General features: G+C 43.2%; 1 protein-coding gene across 7 annotated transcripts in view; it reads left to right on the forward strand.

The window, feature by feature from the left end:
* The first annotated feature begins 9 nt into the window (after positions 1-9).
* Positions 10-19,176, forward strand: part of APAF1 (apoptotic peptidase activating factor 1) — an 86,554-nt gene continuing 67,387 nt past the window's right edge. For 3 of the 7 annotated variants that reach the window (XR_010591375.1, XM_065561067.1, XM_065561081.1), the window contains exons 1-7: positions 77-359; positions 687-766; positions 10,131-10,311; positions 10,837-11,026; positions 12,213-12,410; positions 12,897-13,080; positions 17,296-17,408. Coding sequence is in view for 5 of the 7 variants with exons in the window: in XM_065561067.1 (XP_065417139.1) it covers positions 10,174-10,311; positions 10,837-11,026; positions 12,213-12,410; positions 12,897-13,080; positions 17,296-17,408 (823 nt within the window). In the remaining 2 variants the exon portion in view is untranslated. Of the gene's footprint in view, positions 360-686; positions 767-2,635; positions 2,752-10,130; positions 10,312-10,836; positions 11,027-12,212; positions 12,411-12,896; positions 13,081-17,295; positions 17,409-19,176 lie in introns of those variants that run through there. The other 4 variants (XM_005305230.5, XM_008178763.4, XR_010591379.1 and 1 more) reach the window with 4 other exon arrangements.

A 19,176-nucleotide genomic window follows, 5' to 3' on the forward strand; every position in this document is an offset into this window, starting at 1 on the left:
CTACGGCACTGGGCGCGTCTACGCCAGCGCGAGCCCCCAGCGGCTGGGGAGGGGGTGGAGTCTGTTGCTTTGCGCCGAGGTCCTGGGCGCTGGGGGGCGGTCTGAGGCGCGCGGCCGCCCGTCGGGGGCTGAGTGCTGCCCATTGCTGGGGATTGGGAGGCGGCTGCCGGGCTGCCCGCTGTTCTTTCAGCCCGGCCAACCAGCCCCTGGGAAGGAGGAAGTGGCCGCTGGTTCCGGGGCGCCTCTCCCCGGGCTGGCGGCGCCGTGCCTGTCCCTGCCGGGTCCGGCATCCGAACCTGTTGTTTCGAGCCGGCGACGGCCTCCCCGAGACCCTGCTCCGCGCGGGCTGCCGGGGCCAGGTAACCGCGCGCCCACAGCTGCCCTGGGGCACGGGCGGGGTGGGCTGAGGGGACCTCGGGGGTGCAGCGGGCTCGGCCTCCCCCACTTGCTGCCGCTCTGGCTGCGAGTGTTTATGGGGCGGGGGTGTGAAGTGAGCCGACGAGCTTCATTTTTCCGTTGGCGCCTTAGCCTGGCGGTCAGTGACCCCGTGTGACACCCGCCGGGCGCCCAGGAACCTGGTGGCGCGGGGCCCCCGTCGCGCGCCCGGCGGATGGGAGCGACCCCCGGCCGGGGAAAGTTGTCCCACCGGCCGTGTTGAGTTTCGTATTTCCACGACTTCCCTGTAGGAGGCGCCAGACCCTCTCCGTTCCCGGAGCCAACGGGGCGAAGCTTCTGGCGAGGCCAAACGCCCCTGGAGTTTAATGAGGTAGGGGGGCACCTGGCACGTGCGGGGCGGGGTGGGGGGTTGCCGAACTGTGCCTGGGAAGTCGCCTTTGTGCTTTTGGGCCTGGAGGGTGCTATTGACAGGGACTGTTGAAGCTGAAGTGGTCCTGCTGATCTGTTCTATGGAGATTACAGAGCGGTTGTTGTCGTCTTTGTAAATTATCTCACATGAATCGTTAGTGCGTGTCTGGTTATGCATTTGAATTCTGTTTATATTTCGGAGACAGTTTTTCTTGCCTGGATATTTTTTTCAGTCTGAGTTTTATTTTAGTTGGAGCTGTACTTCATGGTGTTTGCAATGAACCCTTGTGGTGGTAATCACTTGCAAGAAAATGCTGGTTGGGTTTTTATTTACCTAAGTGTATTTATTATACATGAGAATAAATAGGAACTATTTTGTCTTTATTGGACAGTTGTGTGTTCTGTTTAGTACATGCCTGATTCCTTACCTAAAGGATGGCATAATATGGAGATCTAAGGCTTGGTCTACACTACCCCCCTAATTCGAACTAAGGTACGCAACTTCAGCTACGTGAATAACGTAGCTGAAGTTCGAAGTACCTTAGTTCGAACTTACCTTGGTCCACACTTGGCAGGCAGGCTCCCCCGTCGACTCCGCGGTACTCCTCTCGCCGAGCTGGAGTTCCGCAGTCGACGGCGAGCACTTCCGGGTTCGACTTATCGCGTCCAGACTAGACGCGATAAGTCGAACCCAGAAGTTCGATTTCCAGCCGTCGAACTAGCGGGTAAGTGTAGCCAAGGCCTAAGTGTTTGAAAGGAGATCTATCTCTTTGGGGAGACTTAGAACATATATTACTCTTTCCTTAATTAAATTCTTATTAAATTTAATTAAGATTACTCTTTAATTTAAAATAAGTAGTTTAGGCCCAAACTTTGATTTAAGAGATTTCATGATTTATTTTAAACACACTTATGTAGTATTGAAAACCAAAGGGTGGTACGTTGTGTTAGTTCAGGGGGAGCCTGTAGTAACAGAATTTGCCAGACTTGAGCAGACCAGTGATTCATTTACTTCAGTACTGCTGTCTCTGATAGTGTCCAGAACCAGATGTTTCAGAGGAAGGTTTAAGAAACTCCATATAATACTCCTAGGGGAATTCTGTGCCACTGTGCATGGGCAGTTTTCTTTGTTTCCCTGAAGAATAATAGATTCTGACTGGGAAGCAAAGGGAAGCCATGAGAGGAATCACATGTCCTTCCCCAGCAGCCGTCTCAAGCACAGGGCCGTCCTTAGACATACGCAGCATAGGCAGCTGTGTAGGCCACCACTAAATTTGGGGCACCACCGCTGGGACAGGATAGCAAGCAGGTAAGAGCGGTGTTGGGTTGTAGAGCTAAATGCACTGGACAGCTGTGCATTCTGAGGAAGAGTACTGATTGCTGAGGTCTCTGGGAAGGGGCCGGGGAACTCACTTGTGTGTTACTTTCTCCCCACCATAGTGAGATGAGATGGGCTTGGTGGCTCCTGCGGTATCCTTTTGCTGCCCATCATAACGTGTCCCGTCCCTCCTCCCCCACACACACGGTGGGGCTGGGTGTGGTGCAGGTTATAATAGTATATGGAGCTATACATATCTCATAGCACGAATCCAGTCCCCTGCCTCACTTTCTCGACAGCCAGCCTGAGCGCCTCTGCTCCAAGTGACTGCGCAGGCTGATTGGAATGCACACAACTGGCTGGGCTGTGGAGCGTGACTGGTGGGCGTGGCAGCCTACCAGTGATCCTTCCGGATCGGATGGAGACGCGTCGGGCAGGAAGAGCTGCTGTGGGTCCTGCGGCCCCAAGATGCCGCACTTTACCATGGTCTGTGGTGCACGGTGGTGTGACCTGACCTGAGGGTTTGCTGCTGCTGTTGCCACTCTGCACCCCAAAAGGTGGATTTTAGGGTCCCATGGCTTTCCACCTATCGCCTTCTCTACTGCAGCTGTTGGACCAGCAGGCCGGGGGTGAGCCAAGCATGAAAGCAGTACTGTGTTGCCATTGATCAGCTTTGAGCATTTTTTTTTTTTCAACCTTATGTTTTGCGCAGGGTTCAGAATAGACCGGTTTTCTCTTTTTTGCTAGAGTCTTGGTGACATTTTAAATAACAATCGAACATGACTTTGATAAAGGTATTTAACAACTTTGTTTGCCAAAAATGCTTGCTAACAATCCTGAATCCAATTTCAATATTTTAAAAAAAATAAAAATAAATCTTAACCAAAACCAGAAAAGTAAGTTGACAATTATTTGTGACAAGCTTTGTTTGGGGTGGGAGTGGGCCAGTTTTCATCAGTATAACAAAAAATGTTGACAGGCTTTCTTATAGTCCTGTTACTGCTAAATAGAGCCCTCCAACAACTGTAATATGCGTATCTTCTTACTAGTGTATAGAATGACCACATGTCATACTAAGATTTTTTCTTTTTTTTCAGTGAGTCAGTATAATTTTTGCCAGTCCAGAGGTTGGGCAGCCAATGTCTTAAGTTTTCACAACGTTTTGTCCAACTTTAATAAAGTAAATACATGGTTAACATGAGTTAAAAAGACAAGGGACACTTCCTTGTGAAGAGTCTGTACAGCAGATTCCACTGCTGTAGTCTAACAGCTCTGCCTTACTCTTGGGTAGTTCCAAATTCCTGACAAGGTCATTCAGTTCACCTTGTGTTATGAGGTGCGGTTCAGAGGAGGAGGATGGGAGAAAATGTGGGTCCTGTGACATTGATGGTTCAGGACCAGAAGTTTCATCCTCTTCCTCTTCCTTGTCTGATTCAAGTGAGAATGATTCCGGTGCATCAGGAACCGGCAGTCCTTCTCCGTGGGGTACTGGGCGTATAGCTGATGGACTGTTTGGATAATGCACAGTCCACTTTTTCTTCATTGACACACCTTTCCCAACTGGAGGCACCATGCAGAAGTAACAATTGCTGCTATGATCTGTTGGCTCTCTCCAAATCATTAGCACTGCAAAAGGCATAGATTTCCTTTTCCTGTTCAACCACTGGCGAAGATTTGTTGCACAAGTGTTGCAGCATATGTGTGGGGCCCACCTCTTGTCCTGATCTCCAACTTCGCAGCCAAAATAAAGGTGATAGGCTTTCTTAACCATAGTGGTTATATTGCGCTTTTGTGATGCAAAAGTCACTTCACCACAAACATAGCAGAAGTTATCTGCACTGTTCACAAAAGTACAAGGCATCTCTGCTCACTTTGGCTAAACAGAAATGTGTCCCTTTGCAAAATCAAACACTGACAAATAAGAGAGCACGACACTGTATGATTTCTAGAGCTGATATAGGGCAATTTGTTCAGCAGAGTGATGTAAGCTTCGTTATGATTGCGTCATCCATGACTTCTAGGAATAACATGATGCAATTCATATCATGTATGACGCAATACCAGCTTCAGATTGCATCATTCATTGTTTGCCTAAAAAGCAAGTACTGTCCAAACCCAGTCATAGATTTATTCATAGATCCAGTCAAAGATGTATTTTAGTCATTTCTTGTTTAAATTGAGATCCCTTCCCTTTATAACTCACTTATCCTCCGCCATTGCCAAGTCAAGGGTCGTATATACTGACCCAATAGCATATCTTGAAAACTAGAGCCAATCAACAATTTTAAGCATCATTTTCGTTCTCAGTGACCCAGAATTAGTAAAGTTTGACTATATTTATTTCAGAAGCATTTTGGCTGTAGAGCAGTGTATCCAGTCAAGATTGAAAGTGGTCAGAAGTTATCATCATTTGACAACTCAGTTATCTATGTAAAATGAACTAGTGATGGAAGTTCAGTGTCATGTTTATCAGAAAGGATGAGTGACAAAACGTGGAGAGGGTCCTTCTGTAACAAGGACACATTAGGTTAGAAAAAGAAATTAGCTTGTCTCTGTCCATGCTGCACTAATTTTAGTGGATAGGACTTCTGTAACATTTCTGTCCTATCTTAAGCCAGATGAGATGATTCTGTGCTGACTTCATTTTGGTCACTTTGTGCTTTACCTAGGAATAAAATTAGGGTCCTATTTTCCTGCTGCTTGGAAACCCAGCTTCTTAAACTGGATAATGCCATTGGTCTATTTACACTATAAGGTTTATATAGAGTTGTAACTAACATTAAGACTGACGCCCACTACACATTTAAAACTAAAAAGTGACTTTGTAAAAATGACATGGGTTTCCAACTCTATTGTGTCTCAGTCAGGGTGGAGCACCTTGTGAGGTGTCTCCACACTAGCTCGAGGTCAAGGACTCATGGCTATCCTATATTAGTTATTTTAAATAATATTTCTGATAATTTGACAATAATTTAAACAGTTATTTCTTTAAAAAATACCCTTATAAGTTATGTCGTATTGAAAACAATTTTCCGTATCACAAAAAAAGAAAACGGAAAGATGAAATAGAACTAGCTATACAAGCACAGAAGGGTTCTATACTTGTTTATAAATCATGAAAACAACGAAGTTGATCGAGATCATCAAAGAAAATCAAAGAACTGCCGAAGAAAATTTTTATGCAAATGAAGCTCAAGAAACTCAACAAAACATGAAACAATCATTTGAAACAGATGCAGACACAAAACAAGAATTTACAACAGTTGAAAGTGTATTAGCATGGGATATGGATGACATTGGTGCATGGCTGCAATCTTTAAACAATGAATTACGCACCATTATACTTGAGAGAGGCCCCATGAAAATAGAAGATCTTGAATATACTAAAGACATTAGAGGTAGGAAATTCACAGAAAATAATTACTACAAAAGACTTTCTAACTGTGAAATTGTCAACAGACGGTGGCTTGTGTACTCTACATACAAGGATGCTGTATTTTGTTTCCCGTGCAAGATTTTCAACAGTTGCAATTTTGACATAGCGACCGTGGGTATTAATGATTGGCAAAATCTTAGTCACACATTACACCGCTACCCCGATATAATGCGACCCGATATAACATGAATTCGGATATAACGCGGTAAAGCAGCGCTCCAGGGGGGCGGGGCTGCACACTCCGGCGGATCAAAGCAAGTTCGATAGAACGCGGTTTCACCTATAACGCAGTAAGATATTTTTTGGCTCCCGAGGACCGCGTTATATCTGGGTAGAGGTGTACCGCAACATGAAAAGGCACAACACCACATTGAAAGTATGCACAAATGGTCTGAGCTGAGTGTAAGGTTAAAAAATTAGACAACTCTTGATGCCCAAAATCAAAGATTGATGGAGTCAGTGAAGCAGCATTGGCGTCGTGTTCTTGAACATCTATTATCTATTGTTGAATATCTATCAACAACAGTCTTGCTTTTAAAGGAAGGTTTGATAAATTATACCAGCCCCAAAATGGCAATTTTTTGGGCCTTGTACAACTGCTGGGAAAATTTGACATAGTGATGAATGAACATCTCTGAAGAGTAACTGAAAATGAAATACATGACCACTGTTTGGTCAAGAATTCAAAATTAACTGATCATTCTAATGAGTGGTAAAGTGAGAGACAAAATTGTTTCATTGGTTTCTTTGGCAAAATATTTTGCTGTAATTCTAGATTGCACTCCGGAAATAAGTCATCAGGAACAGATGTCGTTAGTAGTGAGATTTGTCGACATTAGTGATTCAGCACAGATTACAGTTAAGGAATCATTTATCACATTTTTAGAAGTAGAGGACACTACAGGTTTTGGACTTTTTCAAGCTCTCCTTGATGAACTAAAATGAATGGGATTGTCCATAATGAGCATTAGAGGACAAGGCTACGATAATGGCGCCAATATGAGAGGATGCATTTCTAGCGTGCAAGCTAGATTGCTGGCAGAAAATCCACGAGCCTTTTTTGTTCCCTGGTCATGCCACCACCTTAATTTGATTTTGTGTGATATGGCCAAGTCTTCTGTAGAAGGTATTTCTTTTTTTGGTTTGCTGCAACGCATTTTAGCTTCCGTTCAACGATGGCAAATATTCAAAGCACATGTCAGTGGTGTTACCGTTAAGCCTCTATCTGAGACATGCTGGGAAAGCAGAATAGAAAGTGTAAAAACTTTGAGGTATCAATCTGAGGAAGTTTATGAAGCACTGGTTGCTATTTCGGAAGAAGCCAGAGATCCAAAAGCTAAAAGTGAAGCACAGTCATTGGCCTCTAAAATATCCAGCTTAAAGTTTCTAGCATCTGTCATAATCTGGTATGACATTCTTGTTAAAATCTCAAGTGTAAGCAAAATAATGCAGAGTCCAGTGATGCAGCTTGATTCAACACTTACCTTACTAAACAACGCACAAGACTTTTTAGTGAAATACAGAGAAAATGGATTCAGAGAAGCACAGGTTACAGCAAGAGAGTTTGCAGAGGCACTCGGTGTAGAATCAAAATTTCCATGTCTGAATGTGATGAGTTTCGAGGAAAAAATGGCAAGCGGAATATGAAGGAGCAGATGAGCCCATTAGAAGATCCAGAAAAGAAATTTGAGGTTGAATTTTTTAATGTGATGGATAAAGCAATATCTGCTATTGATGAAAGGTTTAATATCTCACAAGCACACCATGAACAGTTTGGATTTTTGTATGACATAACTAAATTCAGTGAAATAGGAAAACAAGAGCAGCTAATGACAAAGTGCAAGAACCTAGAGAGCCTCCTGAAGCACGGTGATAGTTTTGATTTAAATGGACTTGAACTGTACGAAGAATTGAGTACATTATCAGTGTTGCCACATGCAAAGTTGGTGGTGGACATTGTACCGTTTATTCATACCAGCAAACTTGTTGACATATATCCTAATTTGTACATTGCCACTCGTATTCTACTGACAATTCCTGTAACAGTACCATCAGGAGAACGGAGTTTCTCAAAACTAAAGCTCGTTAAAAACTATCTCCGCTCTACAATGAGTCAGGAATGCTTGACTGGTCTTGCTATTCTTGCAGTCGAACAAGACATCACTTTGTCTTTGTCGTACAATGACGTTATTACTCTTTTTGCAGCCAAAAAAGCCAGAAAGATTGCTTGTAATTAAAAACAAATCCTTGTTTCAATACTGCTTCATAGAAATTTCCAATAAAATGTTGACAAATTAAAAAATATATATTATTTGGATCATTCTGTCAATAAATCAGAATTTTTTCTATAACACTACTTCTTTAGTGCAAGTATGGTCCATCAGCATTATAGTGTATTTAATTTGTTTAAACTGGTTTTAATAAAGGGCATGTGGCAAGTTTTCCAATACTGTAAGCTTATGTTTGTGTTGCTAAGAGCAAGTCGGGCATAGGGGCACCAGTTTAACAATACTCGGTAGGGTACCATAAATCCTAAGGATGGCCCTGCTCAAGCAGGCACGTCAGAAGCAGCCGGGAGAGACATAAATCACTGCCTTGGGGAGTGGGGGGCAGGGCTAGGCTGGGTGAGCTTGCAAGACTCTGTCTCTGTAGCTCACTGTCGCAGTGCGCCTAGCGCAGAGGGGCAAGGCCCCAGTGTGTTTATGGGACAGGCCCGGCCCTTGCGCTGTGTCAGGGTCGGGCGCAGTCTCACCACTGAGTCTGTGTCCTGGGGGGAGGAGGGGCTTCAGGGTGATTTTCCCCCTTCCCCCCCCAACCTCCGTGCAGCTAGTGGCCTGTGCTTCCCACTGAAAGGCAGCCTCAGTGCACACCACTTGTCCCCATCGCTGTGCCCGCCCTACAGAGGCATGGGGATAATAGAAGCTTTTATGGGGAAGTCCTGGGGTGCCTTGGCCAGGAGTGCCATTTAGGGAGGGCAGGGTACCCAGGCATGGTGGGAGAGCATAGGGTACCCTGTGGTGGTGGGGTGTTGGCGATTGGGGGCCAGTGGGGTGTCAATCTCCATAAAAGAAGAGGTGAGGCCATAGGGCTGTGCCTTGAGGGAGGGTGCAGTGAGTGTGGGAGGAGCAGCTAAGAGGGAAACAGTCCCTGGGGCAAGGATCCTGAGGGAGGGTGAGCTGAAGAAGGGTGGGGGCTATGAGCAGCTAAGTGGCTCTTGGGGTCTATTTGCCCCCAGAGAAGCAGGGAGCACTTTCTCCTCTCCCTGGGAAGAGATTGGGGACAGACACCATTAATATAATGCATTCTCTCAACTGATTAATTTGATCTTTGCCTTCCTCCCCATCTGTCCCACTTTAGGGTAACTTATGCCTTGATCCTGCAGTGAGGATCCATTTGAGCACAGGGGTTTCTTTAACTCTCTACTCCTAGGAGAATCTTTTGTTTTGGGGGCTTTAACTTTGCCAAACTTAAACCATTTAGGCTGAAAATTTCCATACTGGATGTCTGCCTAAGGCTGATTTTTGGTTCCTGAGAATGAGATTAGGAAAAGTATGTTGTTTGCTGATGTTAAAAATAAATACATTTCAGTGATTTTGTTAAGAAGCTCAAACACCTCCATGCTTTGGAGAAGGGACTTGAATTTTGGCCGGGGAGGGTGAGGGGACTTGCCCTGTCCTGCTGTCAGGGTTGTGCCTTTTGCCTTTCCTGTGAAAATTTGCTCAAATCCATAAGTCCTTGAAAAGTCTCAGTTTGTACATGCTTAGGGGAGGCTTGGTAGAATTTAGCAGCTAAATTCTCAGAAGATTCCATCTGCACTGAGCATACTCCATCCCCACACAGCTCGTGTCTGCAACTCGACTGCTCATGCACCATTCCCATAGAGCACCTATTGAGCATGCTCTATGCTGGGTTTGCAAGAGCTGAACAAGACTTTGTTAGCAATTTCTCCTGCTGCTGCTGTGGTACCAGGCACAGGAACTGAGAACAGGGAGACTGAGAGCATGGGAAAGAAGATGCCTTCTGCTGGCACACAGCGAGCATGGAGTGGAAGAGGAAGCAGCCTGACTCAGATGTAATGGTGGGTGGAGGAGTTGGAGCAGAAGCCAGAAGGGTCGGATAGGAGCCTGGAGGTTGGGGAGCATCAGTAGGAGCCAGGCATTGGAAGAGAATGGGGAGGATAGGAGCAGGAGACAGGATTGATGGGGAAATGGAGTTAGAAGTTAGGTAGGAGTTTGGTGGTTGGGAATGGACAGAAGCAGGAGGTGGGATTTTCCCTCTGTTTTCTTAATCTGTTACATTCATCAGCCCAGCTGGACATAAGCATCTGAGCATCTTGGAGAGAGGATAATATGAAAATTTTTATAGTGTTCTCAAGAAACACCAGTAGTAGGCTGAAATGTTGGTTGCTTGTATACTTTCTAGTAAGAAGCATTCATAACATGAATCTAAGTGAAGATCAGCTATATTTCAACTGGAGTTAATGTTGGGAATACTGTTGCCACTTTTCTTAAGTTGCATTCTGTAAAAGGAAATATATTTTGAAATTGATTAGTTTCTTAATGTCTTGACTAGCTCATGTTCCTGTGCAAACTTGTTTTTTCTGCACTGAGGAAAAATGGATGTGAAATCTCGAAATCATTTGCTTCTGAATCATGAAGCATTGGTAAGAGACATCAAGACCTCTTACATTATGGATCATATGATTGCCGATGAAGTACTAACATTACAGGAGGAGGAGAAAGTAAAAGCACAGGTAAAATGCATATCTTCTTAATCACTTTCCTATTCCTAGACTGCTCAACATGTTTTAGAATACTCGTTTGAATAGTTTTCTGACATCTTAGGTCAGGGGTGGGCAAACTTTTTGGCCTGAGGGCCACGTCGGGCGGTGGAGCGAGTGAGCTGAGGTTGCGGGGGAGGGAGAACAGCGGGGAAGGGGCCAGGGCTAGCCTCTGGGGGCCAGAAGCTCGGGGGCCAGGCAGGATGGGCCGCAGGCCATAGTTTGCCCACTTCTGTCTTAGGCCATGATTCAGCAAGGTACCTAAACTTGATGTGGGACTATTTACATACTTTAATTCAGCAAGGTATTCAAATACACCCCTAACTTTAAGTCTTAATGCAGGTCCATTATCTGACCTGTAATAGCAGCAAGTGGTCCTGGCAATAAGAAGCACAGTCCTTAACTAGCCAGGTGTTGGAACTAGATGACCTGATAGATCTCCCAATTTTTGTGATTGTATATAACAGATTATTATTATTTTTTTTTTGCTTCTGTTAGACTACACAGAAAGAACGAGCTGCTATGCTAATAAAAATTATTCTTGCAAAAGATAATTATTCATACATATCCTTCTATAACGCACTGCTTCATGAAGGGTACAAAGACCTGGCTGCTCTTCTTCAGGATGCGATCCCTATTATCTCCTCTTGTAATGGAAATAAGTCTATGGATGGAGTTACTTCGTATGGTCAGTATAACGCTTGCATTTTCTATTCTTGAAGATAAAGAATTAAATCCTGGTTTAATTACTATAAAATGAGTAAGGATATTGCTTCAAGTACTGCTTCCTGAGGCAGTTTGATCTGGCACTAGCCAATGTTTCCATATTTCATCTGGCATATGAGGCGGGGAGAGAGTGGTTCTGTTTGAAAATGGTGCAGTTTCATGTCCAGTAACTTTATTTTAAGAAATGTTTTGTTGGTTATTATTTAAATGAAGGCTTACATGTCCCACATTTCCATTTAAATCCAAATACTTGACTGTGAAGTGGTAGTCAGGAGGAAGACCTTTCATAAGAATGGCCGTACCGGGTCAGACCAAAGGTCCATCTAGCCCAGTATCCTGTCTACCGACAGTGGCCAATGCCAGGTGCCCCAGAGGGAGTGGACCAACAGGCAATGATAGTTTGCCATCCATCTCCTGACAAACAGAGGGTAGCCATCCTGGCTAATATCCATTAATGGACTTAACCACCATGAATTTATCCAGTTCTCTTTTAAACGCTGTTATAGTCCTAGCCTTCACAACCTCCTCAGGTAAGGAGTTCCACAAGTTGACTGTGCGCTGCGTGAAGAACTTCCTTGTATTTGTTTTGAACTTGCTGCCTATTAATTTCATTTGGTGACCCCTAGTTCTTGTATTATGGGAATAAGTAAATAACTTTTCCTTATCCACTTTCTCCACATCACTCATGATTTTATATACCTCTATCATATCCCCCCTTAGTCTCCTCTTTTCCAAGCTGAAGAGTCCTAGCCTCTTTAATCTCTCCTCATATGGGATCCATTTCAAACCCCTAATCATTTTAGTTGCCCTTTTCTGAACCTTTTCTAGTGCCAGTATATCTTTTTTTAGATGAGGAGACCACATCTGTAAGCAGTATTCGAGATGTGAGCGTACCATCGATTTATATAAGGGCAATAATATATTCTCAGTCTTATTCTCTATCCCCTTTTTAAAGATCCCCTGTTCTGGGGACAAGCAGTGGATTTCAGCAACTGGTGATCCAGTACTTTTTATGATGGGGAAAAAAGTTTTGGGTTGTTGGTTTTTTTTGGGGGGGGTGGGTGGCTTTTTTGTTTGTTTTTAAAGAGCTGGGGAAAAATCACTTAGAAATTATTTCTGTGTATGGTGTTGTTTTTTTTACATTTCAGTGAGGACAGTCCTCTGTGAAGGTGGAGTACCACAAAGACCAGTTGTATTTGTTACTCGTCCAAAGCTGGTAAAAGCAATTCAACAGAAACTGTACAACTTAAGAAATGAACCAGGTTGGGTTACTGTTTATGGAATGGCAGGTTGTGGGAAGTCTGTTTTAACAGCAGAAGCACTACGGGATCACCATCTCTTGGAAGGTACAGATGCCCTTTCTTTACGCACATACCAAATTTTCATAAATTATTATAGAGCCTAAGTCCCATTGCAGGTAAATGGGATTCAGGTTTCTAAATGATTTGGGCATTTCTAAAAAATCTCATCCAGTATTTATACCTCTGATCATCATCTGATACTCTAGGATCATTGGATATTGCTGTAATTCATAGAAAAAGGTCCCCAGAGTATCTTTCCATCCTGGATAGTATTTTAAATAAGGACATAAGCAGTTCACTCTTACTTTGGTGATGTACAAATGTATTTGGATTTAGAATTATGGAAGTATTATTCACATTTCAAAATATGTTTATCTAGTTTGACAGCTGCTTATCAGAGTCTAAAATTTATTCCCATCTTAGCTATATATAAAGTAATTTATTGACATAATTTTGCTTGTATTTGTCACTCATAGCAAATATATTTCAACTAAAAATATGAATTTTAACTTTGCATCATTTCTTTGTTAGATTGTTTCCCAGGAGGAGTACATTGGATTTCTGTTGGAAAACAAGACAAGGCGGGGCTCCTAATGAAACTCCAGAATCTTTGTAGTAGACTAGACCAGGACTTCTCTCTTTCACAGAGGCCACCGCTTAATATTGAGGAGGCTAAAGATCGCCTTCGTCTGCTGATACTACGCAAATACCCCAGGTACTGTTAGTGGGATAAAAGATGTGTCGGAGGAATTAGGCTATATGTAAAAAAATCATGATCTTGGTCAAGTTGCTTAACCTTTTTGTGACTTGGTTTCAAAACTTGTAAAATGAGGTAACACCATGGTCACCCTTTCAATTCTTTCCAACTTAGTCTTTGAATATCCTTGGAGGTAATGCTGTAAATTGTGAGGAAATGTTACATAAGGCAGAACCAGAAAGATTTTCAAGAAGTTGGGTTACTCTTAAACATATTATGATTCTCAAATGAAAGTCCCTATATCAGGATTTCCCAGACACTGTGTGGTGGATTCAGGAAGGCATGCCAAAACGGAAATTACATACACGAAAATGTAAAAGGATTTATAATGTGCACTATGTAGTAGTATATCCCTTTTAGATCAACTTACTGTTGTAAAGTGAGAACCCTTGCCAGTGATTCAGCGTAGAATTGTCTTGGATGTGAATATGCGCATGAATATGAAAATTCTGCTGATAGAGTTACATGTTTAACATGATTTGTGCCTGGACTTTATGCAGAATAGTGCACTTCCCATTAATCATGTACACCAGGGGTCGGCAGCCTTTCAGAAGTGGTGTGCCGAGTCTTCATTTATTCACTTTAATTTAAGGTTTCGCGTGCCGGTAATACATTTTAAGGTTTTTTAGAAGGTCTCTCTCTATAAGTCTATATATAATATAACTAAACTACTGTTGTATGTAAAGTAAACAAAGTTTTCAAAATGTTTAAGAAGCTTTATTTAAAATTAAATTAAAATGCAGATCTTAAGCTGCCAGCCTGCTCAGCCCGCTGTGGGCCTGGGGTTCCGTTCACCTAGGCTGGCAAGGGGCTGAGTGGGGCCTGCGGTCGGAACCCCGGTTGGCAAGGGGCCGGCAGCCAGAACCCCAGGTTGGCAGCGGGCTGAGCGGGGCCGGTGGCTGGGCCGGCAGCCAGAATCCCAGACCAGCGGCGGGCTGAGCGGGGCCGGGACCCCAGACTGGTGGCGGGCCGGGCGGCTCAGCCCGCTGCTGGTCTGGGGTTCCGTCTGCTAACTCCTGCCAGCCAGGGTCCTGGCTGCCGGCCCCGCTCAGCCGCTGCTGGTCTGGGGTTCTGGCTGTCGGCCCCGTTCAGCCTGCTGCCAATCTGGTGCTCAGGGTGGGGATGTGGGGAGTGCAGGAGTCAGGGCAGAGGGCTGGGGGCATGTGAGGGGGTGCAGGAGTCAGGGCGTGGGGTGTGGGGGGGATGCAGGGAGCTGGGATGCAGGGGTCAGGGCAGAGGGCTGGGGGGGTGGGCTGGGATCGGGGGGTGCTCCCAGCCCCCTGCCCTGAGCGGCTCACGGCAGGGGGCTGGAGGGATACGCCCTACTCCTAACCCCCTTCCCCAAGGTCCCGCTCCTGCCTCCCTTCCCCGCCTCCTTACCGGTTTGAGCAGTGAGGACGCTGGGGCTGCTCTTCTCCCCTCCCTCGCAAGGGCCATCAGCGGCAGGGAGGGAGAGGAGGCAGGGCTCGACGCAGCACGCTGGGGGAAGAGGCGGGGGAGGGGGAAGCTTGGCTGCCGGTGGAGCCTGCTGTACAGCAGCAGCCGGCAGGAGCAAGCTTGCTTCTGCCCCCTGCCCCCGCCAGAGAGGGCGCGGGTCGGAGAAGAGCAGGCTGGGTCGGGCAGGATTTTTAATGTCACGCTGCTGCCTGCCGGGGTCCGGCTCAGCCCACTGCCGGGACCCCGGCAGGCAGCAGCGTGCCATTAAAAATCGGCTCGCGTGCCATCTTTGGCACATGTACATCAGGGGTCGTCAACCTATGGCACACCATGAAGTACCTATGCACACAGACTATGACAAAATGTTTCATTAAGAACACTAGACACAGTGTTTGTGATTGTTCACGACACCCCAGGGCAGCGCTAAGCCTTACCCAACCATGTTGCTTTCGTTGTTCTATGTTGGAGATTAGTTCTGGCTGTGGGATGACATGGAAAGAGGAGTCCTTTTGTGAAGATGAATCTTTTGTGAAAGTCAGTGATAGTTTATTCCAATGATGGTTCAGAAGGCAAAAAGAAAATATAGAAATACTACATATGGTTTCTCACTGATTGACTTGAAACCATAGCTTGTGGTTAGATCTGAAGTTATGGCTGCCAAGAATATGTAATCTTTGAAGTGGTGGTGATATTCAGAAACCAAATATCTGTCATTGAAAGAGAAACCTGAGGAGAAATCAACAAGATTTAATTGCTCTATCAGGAAATGTCAGACAAATGTCCTTCAGATATCTTGCATGTGTCACACAACAAAGTAAGGCATATACCGTTGCAGAAAATCTTATCCTTCTCTAAGGAATAGACTTGGTTTTAAAAGTTGTTTGGCCTGAAGCAGATTTTTAAAGTGAAAGTAGTTCTTTATTTAAATGATAATTTAGTGTCACAGTAATGATATGACTGAGTATATCCAACAGCCCAACTACTTTCAAACTTTAGGAAAAGTGACAAATCAGCAATTGACTTGAAGTGTCAACTAACATCTCTGGTGCTGCAGAACTTCTGACATGTTTGAGATATGTTTCTGATTGTACTAAAGACTTGCTGTTCTGTAAAGCAGTGCTAGAACAAGCAGGAGAGGTATCTAAAAATGAACTTTGAGGAAGCAGTCAGAGACTTCTATATTTAGTTGGAGTAGTAATATTGCAAGCTCCATAGATGGTGTCAGGCAGAAAAATAGAGAGCTGTTCACACACACATTCTTTGCTTTACTGTTTCATATGTTGCGAAATTTTTGTTTCCAAGAAAATGCCTGAACACGGATGTGTAGTCCTCCATGAAGCTTTTATAGTAATGAGCTTTGGTGTAAGGGTCATTCCACTAATTCTTGACTTTTATTTTTGTTTTACTTTGTGATGACAGCAACTCCTACTCCTTGTTGAAGTGCGAGAGGTTTAAAATGTGAAGTGCTATCCTGATTCTTTCAAATAAGAGAAGTGCAGATTTTTATGAAAGATCAGCAATCCCCCCTTGTTGACATATTCAATAATCAACTTTAGTGGCACACTTAACCTGCCTTTCTGAAATCTTTGGTCACTTAAACTCATTTTTTCTCACTAGCAGCAGAATCTGAATATTCAGTTCATGCATGACAGGATAGATACATTCCCCAGAAAACTTGGATACTGGTTTTCCTGAGCACAAAGAGGAAGCTTGGAGTTGTTTCCTCATAGTTCCCTCAATGAAGTCTGAAACAAGGGTGCAGTTGGTATCCACCAGGAATTTATAAATCAGCATCTCAGGGAACTTCAGACCCACCTGTGGAACTATTTCCTGATTGTCCATGGAAGAGAGAGATTAATCACCAACCTCTTTATTCAAGGGGCTGTTGATTTGAGAGCACTAACAAAGCCATTTCAAGACAAACGGACAGACCCCACCTAGGACTTGATGCTACAACTGATGTTCTCTAGCCAGGAATTCAGCAGAGTTCAGCTACCTCTGAAAGAGGACCTAGCATTAGTTGTGAAGATTTTCAAGTCTAACTCCATTTTTATCTGTCAGTTTTCTCTTTGGTGATGAAAATAAAGCATTCCAATTGCCTTCGGTCAAAAGTGAAACTGGACTGTGTTTTCCCAATCAGTACCTGGGAATATTTTTCTTAACAAGGCAACATTATTCATCATATTGGATTGTGATTATAGTTTAACACTCTGTACCTCACTTCTTATTGAAGTCCCCTTTTTCAGTATTCTGATTTTCTCCAAAATGAATGAGTGCTGGCCATTGATGCTTAGGACATTCTCTGAAATTTTGGAATTGATTGGATGCAGTGTTCCAAAAGTTACACTTCACAAACTTACCTATACAAATAGAGAAATGTTGTTGAGAGGAGTGTAAGGCCTCACAAGCTTGGCCAACAAACACATTTATTTATCTATCCTGAAAGATATTAAAAAGAAAAATCTCAAAATGCTTGCCTAATATTTCTGCTGTGACAAATATATGTAGCCATAAATTACAAGCAAAGATGTATGTTTTCCCTATTGACAAAGCTACGAATGGCAAAATCTTTTAATTATTTTCTGAGATATTTGGCTTCAAAACATACCATTCTTTCCTGAATTGCAGTGTTTAATGCCTCTTAAAGATAGCATTTTAATAATGAAATAACTTTCCAGAGTATTTGTTTGAAAAGTGATCAGTTGACCCTGATTTTTTTTTTCTTGTTTGTTTTAGGTGTCTCATGGTTCTGGATGACATTTGGGATTCATGGGTATTAAAAGCTTTTGATAATCAGTGTCAAGTTCTTATTACTAGTAGGGATAGGAGTGTGACAGACTCGGTGACTGGTAAGGATTGTTTTCTTCCTTGCCTAGGTCTTGATATTATGTATATATGTTTTTAAAACTAATGAATTTTTATTTAAATGTCTGCGTTCCTTTTGAAAGGGTACTGCTTTCTTCTCCTTCACCTCGGTTATAAAAATGATTCCTCAGGTATGCTCTACCTCTCTCAGGTGCAGGTGACTGAAGTAATAGGGAATCTAAGGAACACAAGGTAGAGTTGCTGCCTGCTACACTCCAATTCCATAAGTATATGCATAGAAAATTCTATGTGCTGTTAAAGACCATGAAAACATTTAACAGCCTGTGAAATAGATTCTGTCGTCTCGTGTGCGAAATAGAAAAGCCTTTTAGAATCCTACCCTTCCTACTTCCTGCCCTCCAATACCCTTATGTTTTTCAAACTGTTTATACAGTTTGAAGGCATGATGTAATTCCCAATGAAGGACACACATACTAGTCCTTTGGCCAACTTAAAGGGGTTATTGGAGAAAGGAACGAGGACAGTGTATAAGCCACTTCCTTCTGCCTTCTTCATGGGCTGAATAGGGAGCTCCTGATTGCTCCTAGCCCCTTTTTGCCTTGGTGAGTGGAAAAGTGAGCCTGTGACAATGATATGTTACGTTGACACTGAGAACACCAAACTGGTTGCTTTTTTTTCTTCAGTGGGCCTTCCCTTCATGTGAGAATGTAGCTGTAAATAGTGTTTTTTTTTCTAGATTTTGCTCACATGCACTTGGAAAATGTTTATGGGAATATTCCCCAAGCCTACACAAAGTACTAATTGATGTTTGCATTCATATATTGGTATTGAATCTGACATTGTTGCCTGGAATCTACTCTTTCTGATTTCTCCATATCAATTTGCAGCTAGTCTGTTCTGTTGAATTGGAATACTTGATCATAGTTAATTTGTCTTTTTAAAAGATTTTTAATGAAAATATTAACTAAGTCCCAAATGACTTTTGTAGTCCCACTTGATAGCATTCTCCACTTGGAGGTGATTCTGCAAATGATTATTTTTTCTGTTGTTCACCTGATTTCTAATAATCTGTGCTAATAATAAATAATACTAAAAACCATATATATCAACCAAGTAACAATATGGGCCAAGATTTCAAACAGTTGCTAGTTACATTAGTTGCCTTTGTTTTTGGGTGCGCAACTTGAGACAGTTGCTTTCAGAGGGTCAGTTTTTAGCACTTTTAAAAATCTAGACTCCTTGAAGTGTCCCAGATTGAGCACCCAAAATCACTAGTTACTTTTGAAATTCTTTCCCACAACACAGTTCTATATTGAATATATTTCTATTATCTACTAATTACTTTTGAAGTTTTGGCATCACCTGTTAATAGAGACATCATGTAATTGCATACTGCTTGCAAATGTTCATATACTGAACTTGTGCTCAGATTTTGCCTGAATATTAATATTGGTCAGATTGGCCAGTAACCTTCTCATTCTTCCTTCCTCGACTTCTCAAGGATGGGTGCTGAATTTAATTTCCTCCTTCCGTAAACGGTGGGATATTTCTCCTACTCTCAGTATATTTAGGTTTATTATTGTAGTTCTGAGGTTTCATTCACTAGAACTCTTAAAATTCTTGGATGCATTTTTGTTCAAACCTATACAAATTTATATATAATTTCCTTCTATTTGTTTTTCTTACTCTCTCTGACCTTCAATTCTTGCCTTTCAAATTTACCAGTTGTCTTAGGTGTGCTGCCTTTTGTCTCCTCCCTTAAGCATGTAACAGCCTGATAGTTAATTTTTG

The sequence above is a fragment of the Chrysemys picta genome, chromosome 1, assembly GCF_011386835.1.
Source record: "Chrysemys picta bellii isolate R12L10 chromosome 1, ASM1138683v2, whole genome shotgun sequence".
Lineage (NCBI taxonomy): Eukaryota > Metazoa > Chordata > Testudines > Emydidae > Chrysemys > Chrysemys picta.